Source organism: Sceloporus undulatus, chromosome 1 (genome assembly GCF_019175285.1).
Source record: "Sceloporus undulatus isolate JIND9_A2432 ecotype Alabama chromosome 1, SceUnd_v1.1, whole genome shotgun sequence".
NCBI lineage: Eukaryota > Metazoa > Chordata > Lepidosauria > Squamata > Phrynosomatidae > Sceloporus > Sceloporus undulatus.
In genome coordinates, this window is record NC_056522.1 from 295114178 (window position 1) to 295135082 (window position 20905).

General features: G+C 38.0%; 1 protein-coding gene across 10 annotated transcripts in view; it reads left to right on the forward strand.

The window, feature by feature from the left end:
• ANO1 (anoctamin 1) overlaps nucleotides 1-20905 on the forward strand; it is a 174679-nt gene that overhangs the window by 105722 nt on the left and 48052 nt on the right. For all 10 annotated transcript variants that reach the window (XM_042444177.1, XM_042444199.1, XM_042444164.1 and 7 more), the window contains 2 exons: nucleotides 5716-5876; nucleotides 20134-20216. In XM_042444177.1, coding sequence (XP_042300111.1) covers nucleotides 5716-5876; nucleotides 20134-20216 — 244 coding nt within the window. The remainder of the gene's footprint in view (nucleotides 1-5715; nucleotides 5877-20133; nucleotides 20217-20905) is intronic.

Consider the following 20905-nt stretch of genomic DNA (forward strand, 5'->3'; position numbering starts at 1 on the left):
ATGCTATAATAATAATAATAATAATAATAATAATAATAATAATAATAATAATAATAATAATAATACACAGTAATCTAGCTCATGAGGAGGAGTGTAACATGAATTTGGAAATGATAAATTTCAGAGAGTTCTACTCTCCAACTGGTTCTATAAATAGGTCAGCTGTCTATCTACAGGATAGTTCTGTAACCACAATTAGCATCTTCCATACATTAACCACACTGTAGCCTCTTCCATATAATGTATATAATGTTAAATAGACTGTGCAATTAAAATGCAATTCCACATTTGGTCTGTTTTATTTTGCATGGCTCATGTAGACATTGAACATGGACATCTGAGAATGGAAATCCTTTGCAGGCTTCTACAGGAGTGAGAACTCAGATTATGCAAGGAGAGGGGAAATGGAATGAAGTGTCCAGAATCCTGAGCGTTAGCACTCCACACGTTTTGATGCAGTTTCCACCATTCTCTAGTACTAAGCATTACAGATGAAAAGAATGTTGACATGCTGGAAAGTATTCAAAGGAGAGTGTGATAAAGTTCCAAAAGATAAAGCAAATGAAGAAAGCCTTAAGCAACTGTTTCTACTTAACCTAGATTTAAAAAGTGGGCGATCTGTTTGCATTCTGGATACATATATTTTTAAAGGATTTAGGAAGGAAAATTTCTTTACCTCATCTGCTGAGCAAACAAAATATTTTTTAAAATATTTATTTTCTACCTTTATATCATACCTTTTCTCCAAGACACTCAGAATTCATGAGCATCATGCATCTGATTGCATGATTTTAAGAAGACTTTTAATATACATTATTTTTACTTATTTTTTAGTTATCATATTGTTTTTTAAATGTCTAAGCTCTTTTGTATGGAAATGAAAGAATAAGCCATTTTAAAATATCTGTAAAATGGCCTAAAGATGAAATATAATTCAGAGAAATTTACTTGCCCGATCCTGCTCTGTGATCCTGATACCCATATTTAAGTTATCCAAGTTGATCGTTGAACACTTTTTAAATTTATGTGCTTTCAGGTAGACAACTTAAATTGAGTTTTCCAATGGCTACCTCTAAGGCTAAGAAATTATGACTTTCCAAGGTCACTCAGTGGATTTCCATGACTGACCAGAGAGTCAAACCCTACTCTCAAAACAAAACAAACAGCTTCATTTAGATACCAGTTCATACTGAATTACAACTGTAAGCTAATTGTCCCCAAAAGCTGGGTACTAATTTTAGTGACCTCGGAAGGATGCAAGCCTGAATCAAGCATGAGCTCTTTCACTGATATTGAACTCACAACTTTATGGTTTTGAGTGAGTGGCTGCAGTACAGGCATTTAACCACTGCGCCACCAGGGTTCCTGGTGTACTCTCCTAGTATAGTTAACCATTAGGAAGTTAAATTCATTACATTCATTTATTGTTTTGGGAAAGCATGTCTATTCCGGATAATATGTTCTTCTGTTCTTCCACCTCTACAATTATGTGATTTCACAAAAGTTGTGTGAAACAGAAGATGCTAGAGAACAATCACCTATTGTACAGCTGGGAACCAAATTAAAAGAGCACTCCTGAGCCTTAGAACTGCTAAGGAAACAGTTAAGATGAATCAATGGCTGCTAGGTAGATCCCAAAAGGATGGATCAGAGCTGGATGCAAAGCCCCTCCATTTCTCAGAAGGCTCACAAGGCTTGTTACATATAAAGTTGGCAGAGATCACCCCACCCCCAAATCAGTAAGAGAAGGGGAACTTGGGAAATAAAAGAACCGGTAGAGAAAACTTTGGTAAAACATTCTTTCTCTCACCCTGAATGGTAAAAGCTAGAACAACTTTTAGATCTTTATTTCATTCTTCGCTCCTCTTCACATACTTCTACCAGTTTGCTGAACTTAGACCACACAGACTTCAACATCCTTTTCTGCGATAAAATCTGCTTTTTATGACATCTTCTTCTATGAAAAAATCTGAACATTTCAAAAGCTTGCCCAAAATAATGTGTATGTTTGGTTTGTCATAATAGCTATTTCATGACCATGTATTTTGGATTTTACTAGAGACTAAGCTCCAGTGAAAGCAATGGAACTTCTGAGCAAACATGCATGGGATTATTGTATTGTAACTGCAGATTACTATTTAGGCAGTTTCAGAAAAAGGCTAAGCTGTGTTTTTTTTCCCCTTGTGCCCATGTAAATGTTTATCTGCACAAACAGGTTTTCCCCCCATGAAGAGCAGATGAGAATCAATAGATTGCAGTTGTGATAGGTTACAGTATTACAGTAGTGCCCATACTTTCTCAGAGCATGACATTATAACTAAAGATTGGAAAATACAGTAGTTACTTTTCTGTATTTATGTTGGCTGGAGAATTCTGTAGCTTTAGCCCCTCCCATAACTTTTCCAGGCTATGTAACTGCACTGTGCTAATCATGAATATGTTAGCCAGAATTAAGTTCATTTGGTGTTGTAGTCACATCAGACTCGGAATGTGGTTTCATACTTTAACTGAGAACTGCTACTGTTAATATTAACTATGGATGATAATGTAACAGTAGTTAATGCTGAAAAAAAAGAACAGGGAAGAAAATTTGAATAGTATTGTAGAGGACTGGGAGTTTCAAAGCCTGCTCCCTATCAAATAATCATGGTAAAGAGAGTGCTACCATTTATGTTGTGCTTATACTGTATAGCTGTAAGATACAAAACTATTTCAGGAAATTTGAGTAAATGCTTTTTAATGCAGCCCTTTTCTGCAGCCTCCTCAATTGATGTTGAGTAAAACATTTAATAGATCAAGCCAAATATAATTGAACCAATACAGAAGATTTTAAAATGGAACAGTATTCTCTCATACTAAAGCAGCAGGTTTGCCCCAGCATAAAAGGTAGATGTTTAAAGACAGAATATCATTTTTCCTGGTCTTTAAGAAGGAAGCCATGAGCTCTACAAGATTTTTAAAGATTAAGAATGTGCTAAATGTGTTAATCAAAAAAGATCAAAATGGTTTCCTGCCAGGAAGGCAACTAAAAGATAACATCAGAATTATAATCAACACTATGGAATATTATAACAAGAACAAAGAGAAAAAACTTGCTTTAATGTTTATCGATGCTGAAACGGCTTTCGATAATGTCAAATGGGAATTCCTGATAGAAACCCTAAAAAGAATGGAGTTAGGTGAATGCTTTATAAATAATATTGTACAAATATATAAACATCAACATGCCCAAATAAAGATAAACAACAGCAAAACAGAAGACTTCCAGATTAATAAAGGCACAAGACAAGGCTGCCTTCTTTCACCGCTTCTTTTTATTTGTGTAGTTGAGATTTTAATCAACATGATAAGGAAAAATGAAAGGATAAAAGGTATTAAAATTAAAGGAAAAGAAAGAAAAATGTTAGCATATGCAGATGATATGGTAACAATTCTTGAAGACCCCTTAAAGAGTATTGAACCTTTAATGTTAGATCTGAGAGAATTCAGATTCCATGCAGGCCTAAAATTAAATAAAGATAAAATGAGTTTAATGACCAAAAACCGACAAACATGAAGAACAAAAAATAATGGATAAAACTGGATGTTGTATAGTTAAAAAGATCAAGTATCTTGGCATTCAGCTCACAAACAACAACTCTAATCTTTTCGAAAATAATTATAAACCTAAGTGGAAAGAAATATCTAAAGATTTAATCAAATGGAATCCTAGGTAGAATCGCTATCATCAAGATGTCCATCCTCCCCAAAGTTATGTTTTTGTTCAATAATTTATCAATGGTTAAGGAAGAGCTAACAAAGGCATGGAGCTGAGAAATTTTATTTGGAAGGGGGGCAAACCAAGAATCAGATGGGATGTACTGAAAGACAGTAAAGAGAGAAGGGCATATGCCCAACCAGACATGAAATTATTTATGTGGGCCTGTAATTTGTGTTGGATTCAGGATTGGATTAAGTTGGAGGATATGAACCTACTAGATTTGGAAGGGGAGGGTCTGAAACACAGTTGGCACGCATATTTGATGTACGAAGAGCAAGTTTCTAACAAAGAGTTTCAGATACAACCAATAAGAAAAGTTCTTATATCAACCTGGAGAAAAATCAAAGGAATATTCTATGATAAACTCCCTCTCTGGGTTTCCACTCAGGAAGCGTTTTTCAGAAAAGGAAGCAATAATGTAAAATGGTACAGATACAAGGATTTAATAAATATTAGAGCAACTGGTAGAATGGAGATTAAACACAATGAAGTATTAAATAAAGAAAGAGTGAATTTAAACTGGCTTGAATATATGCAAATTAAAGAGAAATATGTTAAAACAAGAGGAATTGAAACGAGTACCAGTGACTTAGATAATCTGTGGTGGAAGCCAGACAAAAAGAAGATAGCAAAATTCTATAAAATTATGTTAGGAAGGGAGCTAGAGAAAGAAATAATAAAGGAGCATATGATACGATGGGCTCAGGACATTGGGCATCCAATACCATATGAGGATTGGCAGAAAGCCTGGAGGAGCACAAACAAGTTCACCACATCACAAGATCTAAAGGAGAACCATTTGAAAATAACAAATAGATGGTATTTTATACCTTTGAAACTCAAAACAATATATAAGATCCCTGAGATGAAATGTTGGCGGTGTAAAGAGAACCCTGGTTCCCTTTTTCACATGTGGTGGATCTGTAGCAAAATCAAAAAATTTTGGGTGAAAGTGCATTCAATCATTCAAAAGATCTTTAAGATGCAATTTGAAATGTCACCAGAGCTCTATCTATTAAACATAACTTCATCCCCTAGTAAGGAGATAGAAAAGAGATACTGGAGATTAATATTGTATGTAATCACAGCTGCAAGACTGACTATAGCTAAAAATTGGAAAAAAGAGGATGCACCCAACTTGGATGAATGGTTTTTGAAAATACAAGAGCTAAGAGAAATGGACAGACTTACAGCTTTGGTCAATGACAAACCTAATGATAAAATAATGGAGGAATGGCTCCCACTACTACAGTTCTGGGAGAAGAAATTCGATATTAATAAGGATCTGTTGATATAAGAAATATTGTGGTGATAGAGAGCATATCTATAATACTTGGAGCTAATCATAGATGTATAGGATGGATACTTTGTATATACAGTATATACTTTGTAAAAGTATATAAGTTGCTATGTCTTATGGATTAAGAAAAGGAACGATTTTACATATGTAATATATGTTATAGTTTTTCCCCCCTCTTTTTATTGAGTTCTGTTTTTGTCTATATGTTTCATATGTTATGTATGTTTATATGTATAATTAGGCAATAAAAAAATTAAAAAAAGATTTTTAAATCTAACATGTTAATATTGTACATTTTGACCAAGAGACTGTGTGACCAACACTATAGTGCAGAGAATATGAAGTGGGAAATTTATGAAAAGGATCAGTCCGATAGATATGCATGGCATATATGGGTACATCCAGGCTGATGCAAAAGCCACAGATTTTATTCCTGTTCTGTTTCATTTGATCTATCCTGGGGAGTGGGTGTAAAATATCTCTGACTGGATCTCAAAAATAAAATTAGAAACAACAGGAACAAAAATCTGGGACTTTCTGATCTTTTTAATCTGTCTGGATGCCCCTTAAATTACATAGGTCAGGGCAAGAGAAAGCTAAATTTGAACATTTTGATGTATTCACTATATTTACTACAGTACTTGTTTTCCCTCAGCATGGAGATGTGTGACCAGAGAAACAATATCACCATGTGTCCCTTATGTGACAGAACGTGTAGCTATTGGAAATTGAGCTCTGCTTGTGCCACATCTCGGGCCAGCCATCTCTTTGATAACCCAGCAACTGTCTTCTTCTCAGTCTTCATGGCTCTTTGGGGTAAGAATGTCTACATGACCTTGGTTGGCTTGAGGCTTGGTGGTGGTTTTCAAGTTTGCTTACATGCAGAAGAAAACAAATGAGAGGATAAATCAGTATTTTTACAATTCATCAGTTAATTATCTGTAGTCCTTTCTCCCCTCCCTCTCTTCTCCCATAAAACTGTCACACTTTTTTATTTATGTTCTGATCTGAAGGTTAAAAATACAGAAAGCTGCTTGGGTGAATATAAAATGAAGCACTTGTCATAAAACTGCTGCATGGCATGTATAGATAGCATTAAGGGAATTGCTAGCTTGCCAACAAAATCTATTTGCAGGCTTGGCTTCCAAATTAGACCACTGGAGGAGAGATTTATTGGGGAGGTTTTTTTTTTTCTTGGAGAAGTGGTCTTTAACTTCTCAGAACAAAGCAAGAATGAATAATGACCAAGCTTCTAAGTGCATTAATGTTATCAACATAATACTGTTTGTACCTCTCAAGGTGTCCTTTTTATTTTTGAGGGACATCCCACATTTCCAAACACCTCCTGAGAAATGCTGTAGTAATTTAGAATCAAGCACTAAGTGGACTAAAAAAACAAAGAAAAAAACTCACATCTAACTTCAGAATAAAAAAAAAGAGTTTTCTTAACATTACAACATGATAATAGGTCAAAATGTACTAAGAATCCATTTCCATGCATGAACACAAATGCACCACAGAGAAGAGATACAAAGCATTTTATTGTAATCAGATTCACTTGTGTTTATTCCAAAGCTATAAGTGGATGTGAGTATGTGAGGCAGTGTGTTTCTTTATGCCTGCTGCTGGAAACACAAACATTGGGGTTCTACTGACCTCATGTTCTGCTTGTGGGCTACCCATAAGCATCCAATTGGCCACTGTGGGGACAAAATGTTAGAGTAGGGTAGACCTTTGGCCTTGTCTTTGGGCTGTTCAGTTGGATATCACATTTAATTCAGCTTATATGCAGCATGCCCCCAAAGCCATCATTACTTGGATGAGCTTCAGTTGTTGTGTATCCTGGCTGGCCTGGATGCTATCTAAACAAGAGAGAACTGCCATTTATATATATATAGGGTAGAATTGGACAGAATGCAAGACAAATCTTTCCTCTCATGCTTGATCTTAGTACAGACACTCATGAGAGTTCTCAAACCCCATAACATGTATTCCATGGGCTTTGGGGGTGGCAAATTTTGTGAGACAGGATTTGGGCAGCCCTGTATATTGCCAGGCTCGGTGATGTCAAATAAGGAAGCTGTTGTCCACATTTGGGCAACTGGAATCCAAGGTTCAGATTTGCCTCAGCTAATTATGAGGTTCAGGGACTGAAGCACATTCTTTTCATTAAATTGTTATAAAAGGATTCTTAAGCACAATTTCCAAATCTTTAATCATAGAAAAATAAATAAATGCCTGTGTGTGTGTGTGTGTGTGTGTATTTACATAAGGTGATGTCTGTAACTGTACATCTTTCTCCCCTTACATAACAGAATTTGCTCCACAAAAAATACTTACCTTGGTTTTTAACCAAGGGCTTCTTTGTGTAGATGGAGGTAGTTGCTTTTAAAGTTTACATTTTATTCTTACTGTTATTTTATCTTTTTCTTTTTGTGATTTTAATTTTGTATGTCACTTTGGGAGCATTTCCCTTAAAATAGGATGTGAGGCATGTGATTCTCATAGCATAAAGGGATAATTGGGGTTTTAAGTGTAGATGCATCTGGCAGGCCTCACATTCCTCATCCCTGCCCTAATAGCCTTAAAATGTTAAATAAAGATACAGTACTGTATAAGCATTTTCAGGGAAAGTTTCATATGTGAAGCAGCCTTCTCATGCTGTTCATGTCTCCGCTCTCAGTGTTTGCATACCTACAATCACAGGCATGATTTCCAAATGTGTTCTTTATAGATTAATGGTAGAGAACAATATGTCCCAAGTTCAACTCCTAGTATTTTCAGGTTTAGAGAAACTGCTGTTTGTCTCATGGGAGGGGGTCACTAGTAGACAATATAGACATTACGGAGCTGAATGAAGCAATACTTGAAGCTAATATACAGTAGCCTTTACATGCATCAAGAAACAAATATGAACAACTTTCATTATAGACCCTTACAATGAGACATGTATTATCTTCTATATATGTGCATAAAATCTCCTACAAAAAGACAAAAAATTTCTTCTCTTGTATGGTCATGTCTCTTAATGTCCTACAAAGTGCCTAGAAGAAATCTGAGATTAGACTAGAAAAGGAAATACAGTATGACCACCGTATCTTCGAGACTGGTAACCATGGTTTCACTTAAACACATCAAAAAAATGTTCTCTAGGCATTTTCTAGGTCCTCCAGCATGATTCTACAGTATGCTTCCAGAAGAAGTTGACCAGAGAGTCATACTGGAGGACCTCAAAATGCCTAGAGAGGTATTCTCTCTAAGAATATCCAGATCCTCCAGCCTGACTGTATGGCCAACTTCCTCAAGGAGTCATTCATTTCAATATGGTTCACTATTATCTGCAGTTTCATGTTTCCACAATACGTCTGGGAATGTCTCCTCCACAGATATGGGAGCCATACTGTACTTTGATTTATTGACTGGAGAGAAAAGTCACTTTAATTACTGTGAACAATACTGGCAACAATAGTTCTAGCCAACCAACACAATCTCCTCTTCCTATATCAAATTCAACCATGGTATTTTTAAAATTAAGATACCGTAATTGCCTGTCATGTTAAAAAAAAACACCTCTTCATTACTGATGGCACATATTTTGTATTTAATATGAGAAATACGGTTCAAATTTCCATTTTCCTCAGCTATATAGGAAACAATCGTTCCCCTATTAAAATAAATTCCAGCTGAGGTAGCCTCAGTTCAGCACATGGGTGCTCCACTCCCACTTTATTCTTCACTAAATCATCACTTTTCATAAGTTGTAATTCTAACATACAACTGCATATTTTTCTTAATAAGAATGGAACAGGGTGTATGTGTTTCATAATAGCAGACTGAAATGCAGAGTGATTGAATTTAGATTTAATTTTATAGTGAAGTCAGCAGTGGGTAAGCCAAGAAGGAAGGAAGATGAATTCAAGAGAAGCAACCTGTGCCACTGAAGGAGATGATTTGTTATCACATAGAGTGGTTTGTTACATTACATATATTGAGAAATGTGATGTATACGCCAAAGCAGAATGTCATGTCTTTAAATAGCCTTATACTTTCATCCAAGCAATTAAATATCCCTTTTCTGTTCTTCAGCTCCCACCTACCCAGACTTTTCCATATAGATTTAGCTACTTGAATAACAAGGACACTGAAAACATCCCCATCTAAATAGGGAATTTCCACATATTTTACCTCAAAGAATCCTGTAGACCCCATTTTCACAAATATTTTCAAATGTTTTTCTCAGTCTATATTATTACCCAGGCTGTCACACTGCTTGTAATAGTTTAGTGTGATTCCACCATGTTTTAGACAGCTGACTTGCTGTAGTATAACTCAGCAGAATAAGAGCTGACTTTGACAAGGTAAGCCAGGCATGTAGTATCTGGAAATAATTTGGGGGTAGATAAAACATAATTATGGAATCAAAAGGTAGTTGCCTCAGTTAGCTTTTGTTCATTATGCATTGTACATTGTTTGCTGATATGCATTCAGCCTTTGTTGTTGTTTTTATTTTATTTTTTTAAAAAACAGACAGACAAGAGTATTTGTTTTGAGGGAACAAACCAACTCACTTGAAATGTAATGCTAGAAGAGCCTTTCATTGATGTCACAGACTACTAAAAAGACAAATAAATGGGTCCTAGGGTAAATCAAGGCTGAACTCTTACTAGAAGCCAAAATGACTAAACAGAGGCTTTTGCGATGACATAACTCTTTGTGCTTGTTAAAGTATAAGCAGGAAAGGAGGAAGACTGCAACATCAGTGGATTTCCTCAATAAAGGAAGTCACAGCCCTGAGTTTTCAAGACTAGAGTAGGGCTGTTAATGACCAGAGCTCATGGAATTCATGGCAATTCATTGGTTTGCCATAAATTGAAGCCAACATATGTAAAATAACACCTAAAAACATTCATGAAATCCCCACCTTTGCAGGTCCTGATTTAGCTCAGTCAGCATTCATTTCAAGACTCAGGAGAGATGCTAGCCAAGATTCTATTTTATGCCAGCAGAGTGGAAAGACGTGCCAACATACCTATGCAGGGTTGTATATTTGAAAACTGTCAAAATGGAAGGGACATAGGCAGTCTTCCTGACAGTGGTGCAACAGGCATTGGGAAGTTTCTCAGTATACCCTGAAGGCCATTCAGTGACCATCTTGGCTTGTTAAGAGAAAGTTCTGCTTGGGCAGCAGACCAGCATGTAAGCCAGGCTTTTGCACCACTGGGTAAACAGAATGTTATTTGCAAATGGAAGTAATAAGAAAAATAATAATAAAATTTTATTTATATCTTGCTTCTCCAAACGATTGAAGCAGCTTACACTAAAAATATCCATAAAATACAATAACAGCATATTTCATTATACCCCAAACCCTCCCTAACCCTCCCATCTGGATGCTTCCTTTTGCAAGCATGAAAAAGAGTATAAAGGAAATCCTTGCGTTTCAGCTCCCCATTATCTGACAGTTCAGGTCCTGTATGCATGGGTCAAAAAGCTCATATTCACCCTTTCCTTTTGTCCTTTTTAACAATTAACTATTTTAACTGCACACTAAAAGTTGGGACATTATTTTGTCCTTTGTATTCTGTGCCTTTTGTTTTAAATGTTTTATGCTTTTTGATAAGCTCATTTTGTCATGGCCTTTGGTTAGTACAATAAACGTTAACTTGAACTTGAATATTAGCCTTGGGCTGAGATTGGACAGTCCGGATGCCAATCTGGCAGCCCTGAACTTATCTTGGTCCAAAGGTGCCTTAGTGCAGAGCAAGAAGACTGGCTGTTTGCCACAAAGCTTCTTGGAAATCCGGCAGTGACAGCTAGCATACTACAAGGCCCCTTCAACCCTTACCTGCCACTGTTGTTGCATTTTCTCAGAAGGCCTGTGTCACAGCCTGTGATGTTGGATGGGAGTGGCTGGTCACATGGGTGTATCCAAGTGCCCCATTTCCACCCTTTCAGGTCACAATGGGGCTTTCAGAGAAGACACAATGGCAGTAAGGAGGTAAGTGGTGCATGGCAGCAGCAGCTTCATGGAACAGTGGCAGGTGGACATGTAAACACCTGCCCATTGTCATGATGGCCCAGTGACTGACCCAGGTCGGAATAGGCAGGATGTCACAGGCTTGGCCCATGGTATCCGGCCCATCTGCTTAGGCCCTTGATCTTCCAATGCTTGCAAATTAAGGACAAGTTACATTAATCCAATGATGAATCCACTCTTTTGACAGTTCTTGCCTATGGAGGCTTGCTTGGGGTTGACTGCTTACAAAGCAGGCTGAAAGAGAGGAAAAGATAACAAGCTGGCTGAGTCACTTTACAAGCAGTGTGTGCACAGGGTGGCATGGGCAGTTCCAAACAGGCCAGCCTGATTCCCTAATGTTTCCTGCAAGGGTTCTGTTTTTCAACCAATTCCGATTTCTGACAGTGCCAACCACTCGTTTGTGTAACCAGGAGGTGTGTGAGTACAGTGCCTCTACTGGACAAACCCCCTCCCCTTTAAGACAAGAAGAGAAGAAGAAAATTATTCATAACTCAGTGCAGGTGGTCCTGCCTGAATCCCTGGAGAACACTGTGCTGACTGCTGCTTTAACGCCATGTTAGTGAAGTATTTTTAAATCTCCAGATTCTGCAAATTAAGATCTCCAGTAAAATATTAAAAGCAAGTGAAGTAACATGATTTTAATTATATTAATTCATTACAGATTATGAGTGTTTCCAACAAACTTGGCTTGCTTTTGATTTTTAAGAGATGTGGCCTGCACTGTTCTTGTTCTTTGCCTCTGCAAGAGTTCAATGCAGCTGACCAAATTACCATACTAGACTCTTATAGTGCTGCTATTCCACTTTTTCTGCTCTGGATGCCTCCTGTTGTATTCTGAGGCTTGAAGGTCAGTGAGGCCTAAGAGCTCTCTGGCTGAGAATTCTAAATGCCCCTCCCTAAACTGCAAATCTCAGAATGCAACAGCAGGCAGCCAGAGCAGTTATAGTGGAATAGCAGTGCTATAAGAGTGTAGTGTGCTAATCTACTGAATATCTTTTACAGAAGATGCCACTCTGCTCAATGTAAATTATTTTTAGAACCCTATTCCTAACCAGTAGTATAATGGTAAATGAAGTGTAGGCATTTAGCCTGACTAAGGGGTGAAACAGACGGCCCAAAAAGGGTGGATTGCAGCCACCCTAGAGCTGTTCGCCCTGAAGCCACAACCCCAATCCACCTTGCCGCTGTAATTTTGGGTGGCACTCTAAAAAGATGTGGGTTTTTACTACTCCTTTTCACAGCAGCTTTTCTGGGTTGGGGCAGCTTCCAGGTGACGCCCCCAGGTGACGCCCCTATGGCTTTGAGGTGTGCATCATGTGATTGCCATGCCTCCAGGCTGCCTGTAAACTGGCTTATTATTCCTGTCTGTTTCACCCCTAAGTCTAAAAATTCAGGCTGCTGTGCTGATTTATAGGTTTCCCCTCAAAAAAACATGTAGTAGATCTTGTCTTCATCAGGAGCTGATATTTTGTAAAGTGAATGGGTCTTAATTTCCCATTCATGACCAAACCACTACAAAATATTTACTGTATATACAGTCAGCCCTCCTTATAAACAGATTTCTTTATACACTGATTCAAGCATGCTTGGCTTGAAAATATTCTTAAAAAGTATAAATTCCAAATAGCAAACCTTGATTTTCCATTTTATATAAGGGAAACCATTTTGCTCTGCCATTATATTTAATGGGACTTGAGCACACATGGTTTTGTTATCCATGGGGGGTCTTGGAGCCAAACCTCAGCGGATAACAAGGTCCCACTGTACTCATGTATAAGTCTAGAAATTTTAGTCAAAAATTCGCCTCAAAAACGGGAGTCGACTTAACTACAGGTCAATGTTAGTACTGTACTTTAACTCTTATTTTAAAAAAGGAACCATCCTCTGGTGAAAGGGAAGAGCATAATCTGTCCTGGAAGCATTGATACACCTCTATTCTCTCATCCATGGCGGGATACACACCGCACCCCCCTAACCCTAGTACGTATCCTATACGTACAAGATGGCGGCGCACCTTCTACATGGGCGCCGCCATCTTTACGTACTGGACGCACAGCATCCAGACGTGTCGCGGCGCCTATGACGTCGCGAGTCCGCGCCAGGCGCCTCGCGACGTCATAGAGGCGCCGCAAGAAGAAGCTCCGAAATGGAGCTTCTTTTTTGCTCCGCGCGGGAGTCGTGCGGTTTGGCTGCTGCAGCTCCCGCACGGAGCAAATGGCGGCGGCGGGGGAGCGCCGCAAAGCGGCGGTTTGTACCCCGCCCATCTAGCCTTTAGTGTTAACACAAATAGCTATGCCTGCTAGAATTTTCTAAGTTCTTTGGCATTGTTTTCCTTTCCTTCATCCTTTAGATCCTCTGTTACATGGCCCTAAATTTTACCCTCGACTTATCCATAGGTCATATCAAAATCCATAATTTTGGCCCCAAAACCTGTCCTCGACTTATACATGAGGTCGACTTATAGTTTAGTATATACGGTATGTAGACAGACAGACAGAGATATATTCAGTTTTTATGTTGTTCTGGAATTTGTGTTGTTTTACATTTTATTTTTTATGAAATGGACAGTCAGGTTTGTTTAGTTTTGCAGAGACCCATGCTTCCCTCCACATATCTGTGTGCCCTTTCACATACTGATAGGCTGCAGACCTAAGTCAATTTTTCCTTTCAAGTGCAAAAGTGGAAGAAAATACATACCTGGGAAATGTCATTTCCAAGTATTTTCATCACAGTTGTTCAACCACATATCAACTGGTACAGTATAAGCTTGTACAAAGTTAAGTAGATTACATACATAAATAGAATGTCATACCCAGTAATCAAATCATTAAACTGTCATTTGTATTCCAAGCACGCAAATACTAGACCTTGCCATGACAGCATACCTCTCTATTCACTCCCTAAGTCTTTACATTTACAATGTCTCAAATGTCACCATGGCAATGTCATAGCCAACCACATCCCTTCGTACACACTTGTCTCTGGACAGGATTTTGTGTGGCTTCCAGGTCTGTGTCAAAGAAAACATACTTCAAGGTGGATATGAGTGGAGCCGGGTGAGTTAGTCTGAGTTGGTAGAGGGCAAGATTTATCAAAAAGTAATAAATACTGCAGAAGGAGCAACAACTGCAATAAACCTCTTTCATTGCCAGGGCTCTTCTAGAATTGAAATAACAGCCTCTACCTAGAGATTGAAGACCAAGCTAAATGTGACAGGTGCTCTCATGTATCTTTTCTGTATGCAAAGGGATCTTGTAGCACATTTGAGACTAACTGAAAGAGAGAAGCTGGTAGTATGAGCTTTTGTAGACTTGAATCTACTTCCTCAGATGCAGAGAAAATAGATTAAAGTCTATGAAAGCCCATTACCAGATTCTTTCTTTCAGTTAATCTCAAAGGTGCTACAAGATCCGTTTGCATACTGATTGTCCAAACTAACACAGCTATGTTTCTGAATGTATCTTTTCTGGTTGTAAAAAAAGAAAAGAAAAAAGAAGCGCCCTCAGGAAGACTCTAAAGTTTCAGTGGAATAGTAGCAAGAAAGAAAATATGTTTATCTCTTTCCCTCTGGCCAACTTTAAGGCCTCAAATTCTTCCACTTTCTTTCCTCCTTGTGGACAGCAAAAAATATGGATACTCTGATTTGAACTACCTTTTATTTATTTTTTTCAGTTTCTAGTCCAATTTCATCTTCTTCCCTATTTCTTCAACCTTACACTCTCCCAATCCCCCATTCCCTTTTGCCTTTCCTTCCACACAATCTCCTCTTCTCTCTTTCAGAGTTTGGAATGAATGAGTTAAAGTAGAATAGTAATATCAACACAGTTTCCTGTGTTGGGGTTGTACAAGAGAGTAACCAAGTTGTCTAAAATAATGTCATGAATGGGAATAAAGTTATTTAGGAGATTATCACATTAGCTTCGCTGCCAGAATAGACCTAGGATGTAACTTTCTTAAGGCAGATCTTATCGCATTCACTCATCGCCAGGCAGTATGCAGCCTGTATGCAACCCGGGCTTCTCTGGCATCTTTTCAAGAAAAGGAGAATCCCGTTCTTGAAAAGCTGTAAGAGAAGCCCAGGTTGTATACAGGCTGCATACTGCCTGGCAATGGGTGAATGTGATAAGATCTGCCTTAAGAAAGTTACATCCCGGGTCTATCCCAGCAGCAAAACTAATGTGATAATCTCCCTAATTAGTGTAACAAGTAACATTTTTGTTTATTTTTAAATATTACTTTTCAGAGAACATTTAAAATGTTTTTAGTGGCACCTTGATGATTTTTTATTCAAGTTTTACACTGTTTTCCTTTAAAAAGACCATGGTTTTTAAGGTGTGAGGCAGCATACATGCTGCCATGGGTAAGTGAGCATGCAAGCAAGAGCAGGGACGTAGCCGGGGGGGGGGGGGGTTCTTGGGGTCCGGCCCCCCCCCCTTCCATTAGAAAAATGAATGGTGTGTGTTGCTGCGGCGCTGCACCCAAGACCCATTATAATGGTGGCCCCTTCCTAAAATCCTAGCTACGTCCCTGGCAAGAGAACAGATGAAATAGATCGGTGACAAAACTTAAGTGCACAGTGCTTTAGGCTGACCTTTCTGAACCTAACACTTTCCACATATATTGGACTACAGATACCACTGTTCCCTGCAGTTAATCTGATTGTGAGATTTTTCACCCATCTAAAAAGTACCAGCTTGAGAAAAACAACTTAAAAATGTACAAAGAAAGCGCTTATGTTCTTTGTAACAAAATATGCTACTTATTGGTAATGGTGTAAACCAGATCATTGTATGGTGTTTCTTTTCCTCTCAGTCCTGTGGTTTGTAATGGCAATGGCTTGAAAGTTCCTGATCCAATGTTATCATGCACAGATTAGATTTCCAAGTTTACTGGCAGTTACCTAAATGTTAATGACTAACTTTTTGACTAACATTGCAACCTCTGCCCTCTTCCTCTTGTCATACTGCTTTACCGTCACATATTTTCTGTAATGGCTGGCTGTGGAAATGCTACTGGGCTTCCTGCTTCTAGAGACATAGAAGCTGCATTGTAAGAGCCTAGACCTCTTTGTCTGGCTGGTCTAATATTGCCTATTCTGACTTACAGGACCATTTCCTCCCACCAACTAGCTCATTCTTTTAACTGAAAATGCCAGAGATTTAGCCTGAGACCTCTTGCATATAAAGCTTGTGCACTGCCTTTGAGATGAAGCCTTCCCTGACAAGGCTTGTGTCTATGTTCTGTTTTGTAATGCCAAGGGTAGCATGACAGCTTAAGGGCATCATACATGCACAACTTTCAATCCCCAATGGTTTCAAACTACAAGAAATGTATGCCTCCCAGCATGCTTCAGAGGTTCCCCTCAGGTTTTCTTGTTTTGATGCCACTCGTGTTTGCAAGATTTGGGGAGGGTGGTGATCCTGTATTGTTTTTTAAAATGACACTCTCAATAGGATTTCTGTAGCAAAGGAGAAGCAAATAAGGTTTTTTCTCCATTTTCCATAATTGTCACTCTCTATATGCACATCACATTCAGCAGGTATTCATAATGCCATAACAGCTACCAGCAAGTTACAGAAAGCCAACAGAGCTATTTTAAGGATTGTTATATTGCATTATATATAATTATGATGTCAGTTTACAAGGAGCATTTAGAGTTTACATACCAGAGACACAGAATAGACTAACAAAACAGAATAAAACAAGTATGAAAATGATTAATACCAAAAACAGTTGGAAAATTCCCATTATTGCTACATAATTAACATACATAGAGACCTTGGCTAGTCCCTCCCATTTCCCTGATCCCCAGAGGTTTTCTGAAGACCACAGAACAGCTTGTTGATCACATCTGTTAGCAGTCACTTCAGAGTTGTTCTCATGGGATTAAGTTTTCTCAGTACACTTTCTTCTTTCACAATCACTTATTTACCATGTGGAGCGTATTTGTTCCCAGGATTCAAATTCATGTCCCCAAAGACTCCCACAACCTTGGTGGCAGATAGAGTGGTGTACACAAGCTGTATTTCTCACAACTATGTGTATATTTTACTGTAATTTCCCTATTGAAAATGAAAATGTAACTACTATCTAGGTCCCACTACATGTACCAGTTTAAACCTCTTTCTTTATATAGCATCTTGCAGTTTGGTTATCTGTTTAAAGAAGTGCTTGGACTTAAAAGGGTTTTATGTTACACAAATCCATGTTAACTCTCAAGAACTGCCATCAAAGATTGGGAAGAACATTAATGCAGAGGTTCCAAAAGACTTAAACATATTATTGCAGCTTCTAGCTGATCATTATTTGGTCAAGCAGGTCACAAAAGATGAATAGAAATCCACACCTGCAATTCACTGTACTCATTACAGATACTCCCAAACTTCAAGAGTTACAAATAGTAAACCAGGCTCCCTGCGACTACTAGTTATCTCATTCTGTTTGTATTGATAAGAGCTGGAGGGGTTCTTATGATGGAGAAGCATGGGAAGGTAGGAAACATAGATATATTCACATGGGATTGGAAGGATCAACTAAAAATGGATCACAACATGGTATTTACAAGGCAAACCACCAGCTCCATATCCACAATTTGAATACTCACCTATCTTACCAAATTGTTGGTTAATAGCCCAGAGTATTAATGGACATTTCTTTAATGACTGTGGAACTTGGATGTGAGTTAATCCTTCCCTCTGTGCTGATTATCTGACAAAAATTGATTACCTCCTTAAAGCTGCTGTTTAATTTGGACTGTAACTGTTCCTGATAGAAAATTTAGATCATGAAAACAATACAAGAAAAAGGAGTGTCCTTTTCAGGAGAAAGAGTTTACTGGATGGTGGCACCTGGAGCTTATTCATGTGACAGAATTATAGCGCTGTGATTCCACTTTAACAGCCATGGTTCTGCACTCCACTGCCTCACCAAAGTCGAGCCCCAGGACTCCATAGATGGAATCATGGTAGTTAAAGTGGAATCATAGTGCTATAATGGGCCCTGGTCATGGAATGAGCTCACTGGAAGGACCTCTATTTCTATTTCTATTTCATTTTATCTCATCATTTGACTTTTTTTAAAAAAAAAAAACCCTTTCAAGGCATCAAGTGTTATTAAAAAAGCATTTTTTTTAAAAAAAAGGAGCAATAAAACTATTGCAATCATCACCATAATTAAATAAAGACACATTTGAAAAGATATATATTCATACACTTTGTAAATGTAGGAGAAAGAACTGATTGCATCTCTGAGGACTGCACTCCACAATGGGAGTGACAAAACAGAAATCCCTCTCTAATATGCCTATCAAGCAGGCATCTGCAGGTAGTGGTTCTCTGAAAAGGGCCTTTCCTGACAACTGAAAGATCTAGCCAGGTGCAGAATGAGACAGGGCCTATGCCATTTAAAGCCTTAAAAGTTATAGCTAATACTGAGAGTTCAGCCCAGGAAACATTTGACAGCACAGATCATGCAGTATCAGGAGATTATCTTGATAACATGGACTATTTAGCAGTTTATCTGCCACATGTTGCACTAACTGAACCTCTTGAACATTCTTCTGTAGATCACATTGCAGTAGTCAATACAGTGTATCTAAGGCATGAATGACTGTTGTCAAGTAAGATCAGCTTAGGAAAGGTCATAGCTAGGGTTCCTAGTTCAGCATCATCCCAGGCCCTGAGGTTTCAAGGCCAAAACCTGAGACCTAGGGACAGCCCTTGGTTATGTCATAAAGTGTTATACATTAAATACACATCATAGTTCCTCATAGTTTGTCAACCACACATAACACCAATCAAAAGAGAGAGAGAACACCTTTTCCTGTTTGGACAGAAAATATAGAATCATAGAGTTGGAGGAGACCAAAGGAACCATCCTGTCCAACTTCATGTCATACACAATCATGAATACACAATCAAATCACTCCTGATGGATGACCATCCAACCTCTGTTTTAAAAACTCCTAAGAAAGAGATTCCACCACACTTAAAGCCAGGACTGTCAAACAGCTCTTACCATCAGGAAGTTCTTCCTAATATTTAGGTGGAATCTCTTTTCCTATAGTTTGAACCTATTACTCCTGAAATCTTAATTAATGCTGCTGTTTCCATATCAAGATGAAATGAAGGATTCTTTTCATTTATTTAGGGAGATGTGATAAGGAACATTTAATGTAGCTTCCTTGCTTTTGGCAAGGTGGATGCAGAGCAGATTGGAGGGTAAGCTCTTGAACCACAATGACTGGGAGGGAAGAAAGAAGCTAAGTAAATACATAGAGTCCCATTGAGAGTCTTTGCAAGTTGCAGCAACAAATCCGTTAAGCCTTCCAAAATGTAGCAAGCAGCTGCTCTAGTAGCTGAACTGGAGATTTACACACAGCCATGTCCTTTCGCCTGCAGATGAGACCACCAAAACTAGAGAATTTGCACTTTTATTTCCCACCTAAAGATGACCATTCAAACTGGACACTCAGAGCCAGGCCCTGAGATCTAACAACCGTAGTCATAGCTGGTGTAGTAAGCAGAATTTTCCTCGGACTCACGTGTGTATGTAACATATACATAACAACACAAACACTTAAAATTACTTTCCCTGTGTTATGATTCAAATTTAGATGGACTCCATGTCTCCTGAACTCCTCCTGTTCATATTAAAAACAAATATGGAGGGGCCCACTCAAAGCAGTTAATGATACTGAAGATCCGTATAAAGCATCATCATTTAAAATAGAATTATTAAATATTTTCTGCAAGTGGATTTCTTCTTAATAGCAGGTGTGCAAATATCTGCTGCCTAATCCATGTTTGGTATTTCTCATAACTTGCCCTTGGTCAAATCTGTTAATAGAATTGTCCATGTTGTAACCAGTGGATTCTGTTCCAATTTTAATTCTCTTCAGAATTGTTAGGATTTATCTTTGAACAAGGTACAAATTAGTGTGCTCTATGAGTCAGGCTAGCTTGAAGACTGTAACAAACTATAAGTGATGGAAGCAACCTTTACAGCTTAGTATTATTTTTTTTTAAAATCACCCAGCTGCTACATTCATGGAACATTGGAAGAGAAAACAGATGCGTCTGAACTATAGATGGGACCTGACTGGGTTTGAAGAAGAAGAAGTAAGTTAATTTTGTTGCACACTATTTCACTGGATGTTAACATTGTTGAATGATCTTTCATTTCCAGTTGTTCACCCACTGGAAAGGAAAATCCTGCACATACCCAGGTTTGGGAAGGGTGTGTTACAGTCTGTCTTGTTACCATGGAAGCATAATGCCAGAACTACAGAATGAGGGTCACACCCTGTAGTGTAAAATGATTCCGTTTGCAAATGACTCATTTAATGTAAAAAGCATATTAACTGAGCACACTCTCTAAAAGGATTGGGGAAAACATCTAAGATAGGGCTGGACAATTATTCAGTTTTGAGATTAAGACCTGAATCCTATTAGAAGTCTGAACTAGAGTAAACTCATTGAATCAGTTCTTGAATACAGAATCAACATTTAGGAGAATCCCACTGATTTTATGTTTTTACTCTCATTGGGACTTCTAATGGAATTCAGGCCAAATACTTCTGTAAATGCAGAGCTGGCAAGTAGTCAAATTATACTTGATTTATGAATTTAAAATGCCTGAAATATAGCTTGTATCCAGCATATAAAAGAGACCAAGTCATCTGTTATGTGCCAAATATTAGAAAACGCTGGCATATTTTTTAAAAAAAATTAAAGGAAAAATGACAGATTCTTTTTAGTTGGTTCACTTTTTTGAAATAGTTTTAAAAGCAATATAAGGAATTCATCAA